Raw genomic sequence first — 5962 nt, forward strand, 5'->3', positions numbered from 1 at the left:
TCTAACTTATAATGTATGCTATGGATACACCAAAATAAGTTGGAAGCTTTAAAACGCACTATGCCGACTTCAATTAAAAGCTGCCTAGAAGCTGCATAGAATCCTAGAAGATATCGTATTGGCATCATCCCCTTTAGACATTTTACAGAAGAATATCCCCCAATTAAGCCTTTGTCACTGGAATAACTACAGGAACTGTAAGATAAAGGATATCATATCTTCGGGGAAAATAAAATCTTTTAACCAGCTCTCTAGTGCTCTAAATTTAAAAACTCAGAATTTTTTTACGTATTAAGGATCAAATATTATCTAAATTCACACCTGTACATAAATGGGGATTCTGATCCTAGGAACATGATTGATGATATGTTCATGACCGAACTTATCATGAACAGTTTGAGGAAGTGGTATACACTATTAGAAAAATTAGAAACCACTATTAAGATAAAAGCTGTAGATTCATGGCAAAAGGAATTAAATCTTCATATAGAGAGAAAGCAATGATTAAATAGTATATTGGAAATTAAAAGGACTACTCACTGTCTAAATATGGTTGAGTTACACTATAAAGTCCTGCCACGATGGTATTTAGTCCCTGTTTAGTCCCCAGGTACTCCATCTGACTGTTGGAGATGTAGGCTAGAACAAGGCACTTTTAGTCACATATGGTGGAGCTGCCCCAAAATTAGACAGACCTGGACTGAATTATTCAGTATTATTTCTAATCTCACAAGAATTAATTTAGTCAGAGCCGGCCTTAGGCGTTGTGGCGCCCTGTGCGGACTACTCCTCTGGCGCCCCCCCTCACTACCCCCCCTCTGCCCCTTCAAACTACCCGCCCTCTCTGCCCCTTCAAACTACCCCCCATGCCCCTTCAAACTACCGCCCCTCAAACTACCCCTTCAAACTACCCCTCCCCTCTGCCCCTTCAAACTACCCCCCCGCCCATTCAAACTACACCCCCCCGTCCCTTCAAACTACACCCCCCCTCTGCCCCTTCAAACTACACCCCCCCTCTGCCCCTTCAAACTACACCCCCCCTCTGCCCCTTCAAACTACACCCCCCCCCCACTTACCTTGTTGCCGGAGTCCTGCGGTGAGAGCGGGAGGCATCCGTCTTCTCGCTCTGCTGCGGTGCCGGCATTTCATGTTGAGAGCCGGAATAGTCCGGCGCTCAACATGAGATGCCGGCACAGCGACGGAGTCACGGAGAGTAAGGGGCGCCGAGCGGTTGCCGAGAACTTCACGAGCAACCGCTCGGCGCCCCTGACCGGGACTTAGATTTAAGCATCGTTTTTTTTTTAAACTTTATTTAACATGAATGATGTTAAATAAAGTTTTAAAAAAAAAACACAAAAAAAAACCCCGATGCTTTAATCTAAGTCCCGGTCAGGCGCCCCTGCAACCATGGCGCACAGGTCGCACACCCCTAAGGCCGGCCCTGAATTTAGTACCCTCACCGGATCTGGCATCTCAACATGGCCACTATACCCCCCAAAAAGAGGGCTCTGGTCATACAATGTTTCTTAGCTATGAAAATAGTTATTGCCAGGACCTGGAGACAGCAAGAGATAATACCTATTGGGAACATCTTAAACCAGATAAAATCTCAATGTCAAATGGAACGGGGTTATTATCAAGCACGCCGGGAGATTCATAAGTTCCACAGAATTTGGGACGCCTGGTTGGGGTACTTCTCTTCTGCAGACGGATAATAATTTTTAATAGGTAAAAAAACGAGCATTGAGTTCCAGTGAGTGAATGGTTGTAAGGGTGAATGTGCGTGTTCTAGTCCAAGGTGGGAAGGGATCTGTAGTATTGGAGTCCGATTCCTTCGGTCCGTCTCACTGATTGCCGTAATGTTCACGGTTTAAACATTATTGTTATGCTGTTTTGTATATTGATATGTTGTAATTTTCTTATTTGGAAATAAAAAAATATATATTTATTTCAAGGATTAGTCACACTAAATTGTGGCTTCAGGCTTCCCATGTTGAATTATCAAGTATTATGTTAGTCCAATAGCAAAAGTATCATTCCATAGCACATTACTTTTGGCAATATATATATATATAATTTTTTTTGACTGTGGTATCTTGTGTGCCCCCCCTATATATTGTTTCTAGAGTCACTATACACTGACACCCAACACACATGCTCATTTCTACACCCCACACAGTCTAGCATTGTATAGTAACACACATACATACACATGCACACTCATGGTTGCACACAAACATACTCATTTCTCTTTATAGCTCGCCTTTCTCACCATTTGCTAAAGGATATTTTTATCTTAAAAAAGGATATTTTTATCTTAATTTTTATTTAATTCACAGCCATTGTGGATGTATGGCAGTTATTGAGAACACTGCTTGACATACTTTATGTTGATGTAGAAACACTTGCAAATACGCCCCAAAAAACATGAGTCAATCCCATGATTTACATTCACATATATTGGAATAATGTTTGTGAAGGTGGACAGGGCTTTTAAGACATATTTATTTATTTTAACAGGGATGCAGTTTGCATATTTTACTTGGTTCTGCGTGCTCTGGACACCGTGGAAGATGATATGATCATTAACCTTGAGACAAAGATCCTAATGCTACGTAACTTCCATACCTACCTGTATGACCCGGACTGGAAATTTACTGACAGCAAAGATAAGGACAGACAGGTTCTCGAAGACTTCCCAACGGTACATATTAATCTAGTATAGATGGATTAGTTATGTAAATCTAAAGTCTCTATTGGTATGGTAGGTAACATAAAAATAATTGGGATTTTGCTCAAGTATCCGTTTCATCAATACCTACACAGTATGACCAAAACTGAGTGGACACCACTGTTCCCTCTAAGCTGTGCGCTTGTGCGCGCGCACATAACTTTTTGAGGGAGCGCACACGATCTAACATTGTGCGCACAGTACCTAATGGGGAGCTGGGGGAGGGCGGGCAGTCCGTCCAGGGTGACGCTGGCACTCCTCCAGAGACGGACATTAATGTCCGCCGCTGGATGAGCAAGCTCGGTTGGGGAGATCAAAAATCTCACCCCAACCGGCTTAAAATCAATCAAGGGAGCGGGAGGTCTGTTAATACAGACCTCCGATCCTGCTCCCTTGCTATGCGTGCGGCAACTGATGCTGTGCGTCGGTATTTGAAGTCAGATCCCGGCACACAGCACTGAAGCCACGCCCACCTTCTTTACTGCACCGGAAGGACAGAAGAAGAAGAAGAAGAGTCAAGAGTTAGAACGAAGAGGAGGAGGAAAAGTAACTAACAGAGGAAAGGTAGGAAAACTTTATGTATATGTATATATATGTATTTATATATATGTATGTATATATGTGTATGTGTATATATGTGTATGTGTATGTGTATATATATATGTGTGTGTATATGTGTGTATATATATGTGTGTATGTGTGTATATATATGTGTATGTATATATGTATGTATATGTGTGTGTATATATATATGTATGTATATGTGTGTGTATATATATGTATGTATATGTGTGTGTATATATATATATGTATATGTGTGTGTATATATATATGTATGTATATGTGTGTGTATATATATATATGTATGTATATGTGTGTGTATATATATATATGTATGTATATATGTGTGTGTGTATATATATATATGTATGTATATGTGTGTGTATATATATATATATGTATGTATATGTGTGTGTGTATATATATATATATATATGTATGTATATGTGTGTGTGTATATATATATATATGTATGTGTGTATATATATATGTGTGTATATATATATAATATTGTTGTTGGGGGGTTTTGTCCAATTTGGGTGTGTTATTTTTAATAAAGTGGGGGTTTTTTTTAAAGGGGGGGTCATTTTCAGTTTCGGTCAAGTGATAGCTGAATTTTCGGTCCAGAATTTTCATTTCGTTGCATCCCTATATACTAAGCCAGACACTGAAGCAGTAGGCCTACACCACATCAATGTTTGGCTTAGTATATAGTGATAGGGGTTATGCTACATTATTGGCAATGTCTGGCTCAATGTATAGTGATAGGTGTTGTGCTGTGCCTCAGTATATAGTGATAGGTGTTATGCTGTACCACCGTCAATGTGTGCCTCAGTATATAGTGATATGCTGTACCCCAGTCAATGTGTGCCTCAGTATATAGTGATAGGTGTTATGCTGTACCCCTGTCAATGGTATGCAGTTTTTCCCAATAAAAAAAAATAGTAATATATATATATATATTGATCCTTTATGCAGCCCGGAGCCCCCGATCATGATTCGCTCATAATTAATTTTTGCAGTGAGAATTTCACCTTTAAAATAGACCATGGAGTCAAAAGGGGGGTTTTTTTTCAGCTCCACCAACTTCGCTTTATATGGACTGTAGAAGCATATTGTGCGCACAAAATTTTGGCTCTGGGAAAAATTTTGCACAACAGAAATTTTCTGCGCACATCACCCAAGAAAAATTAGAGGGAACATTGGTGGACACCCCTCCTAATTATTGAGTTTAGGTGTTTCATCCACACTGCATTGGCACAAATTCCAAAACGCCAAAATCTTGTGGAAAGCCTCGACAGAAGAGCGGAAGATGTTAAATCCGCAAAGCAGGGGCCAACTCATGACAGGCGCATCGTCAAGATAGGGCTTGAGAAAACCACCATAACTTTTCCCCCACCAAAAACCCAATAACGGAGACCACACCGATATGTTGGAAAATAATTGTACACAGCTTTATTACAACCATAACATGATAAATATATATATAACATACATACACACATATATATATATATATATATATATATATATATATATATATATATATATATGATATAAACCTATATACAACATACCAAACAATAAGTCATTGTCCACAACATATAACAATATACAATACAATACAACAGATACAATATAACCCCTCACACATTCCCCACATGTCAACACATAGACAATGACCCCCAAGTAAATTATATATAACACATAAACCTCACCATACCTGTAAGGTGCCACTAACATTACCAAACCAACAGTAGGGGCATACCGAGACGCCCCTACCACCCCAGGTTCTGAGCCACAGACCAGCTCGAAACCTACCCAACAAACCAACCATACCAACCAGACAACCATAACCAACCGAAACCTAAAGAAAAACCAAAAAACAGGGAGGGAGGGTGGGACAAAAACAGGTAAGTGGCTCAAATTAAATGTCCGCCCATTTATACCTCTCACAAAAACCCCACCTACTAATAACTGTCACCAATCCCAAACCATTAACACCCTAAAGCCCTCCTCCTAGCTCTGTCAAGGCCTGTTCCGCTAAGCTGCACTGCTCCCCTGGCTACAATATACATTCCAATGGAATTTGGAATGTTTAATAAGCTCATATATGTGTGATGGTCAGTTGTCCACATTCTTTTGGTCATTCAGTGTAATAATACATTTCAATTCTTATTGGGTTTTTTTTCCTCATCAGATTTCACTGGAGTTCAGAAATCTAGCTGTTCTTTACCAAGATATTATTGCAGACATATGCGCAAAAGGGGCAGAGGGGTTGGTGAGTTTCCAAGAGAAGAATATAGACTCTTTAATGGAGTGGGACGAAGTAGATACACACAATACATTTCAGAAACTCTTACAAGATGCTTCAATTAATTGTTTGCTCATAGGTATTACATTTTGTAACGTTTGTGTGTTTATTTTCAGTACTGCCATTATACTGGTGGCATCTGTGGAATTGGCTTTTCCCGTCTGTTTTCGGCATCACAGTTGGAAGATGCAGAGATTGGTCTGGACACACACTTTTCGAACTCCATGGGTCTATCTCTACAAAAAGCCAACATTATCCGTGACTACCTGACAGATCAATTGGAAGGTCGGGAGTTCTGGCCAAGAGAGGTCAGCACAGACGTTGAGTTCTGTTCAGTTCTAGTGTTGGTGATATAG

At 40.0% G+C, this 5962-nt stretch overlaps 1 protein-coding gene across 1 annotated transcript; it reads left to right on the plus strand.

The window, feature by feature from the left end:
- The first annotated feature begins 2524 nt into the window (after positions 1–2524).
- Positions 2525–5962, plus strand: LOC149299753 (squalene synthase-like). The gene is made up of 3 exons (XM_089486035.1): positions 2525–2704; positions 5493–5621; positions 5723–5962. The coding sequence occupies exons 1-3, from the start codon at positions 2579–2581 to the stop codon at positions 5960–5962; spliced, it is 495 nt and encodes a 164-aa protein (XP_089342161.1). The 5' UTR covers positions 2525–2578.

Source organism: Sceloporus occidentalis, unplaced genomic scaffold (assembly GCF_023333645.1).
Source record: "Sceloporus occidentalis isolate IW3139 unplaced genomic scaffold, rSceOcc1.0.p SCAF_28, whole genome shotgun sequence".
Taxonomy (NCBI): Eukaryota; Metazoa; Chordata; class Lepidosauria; order Squamata; family Phrynosomatidae; genus Sceloporus; species Sceloporus occidentalis.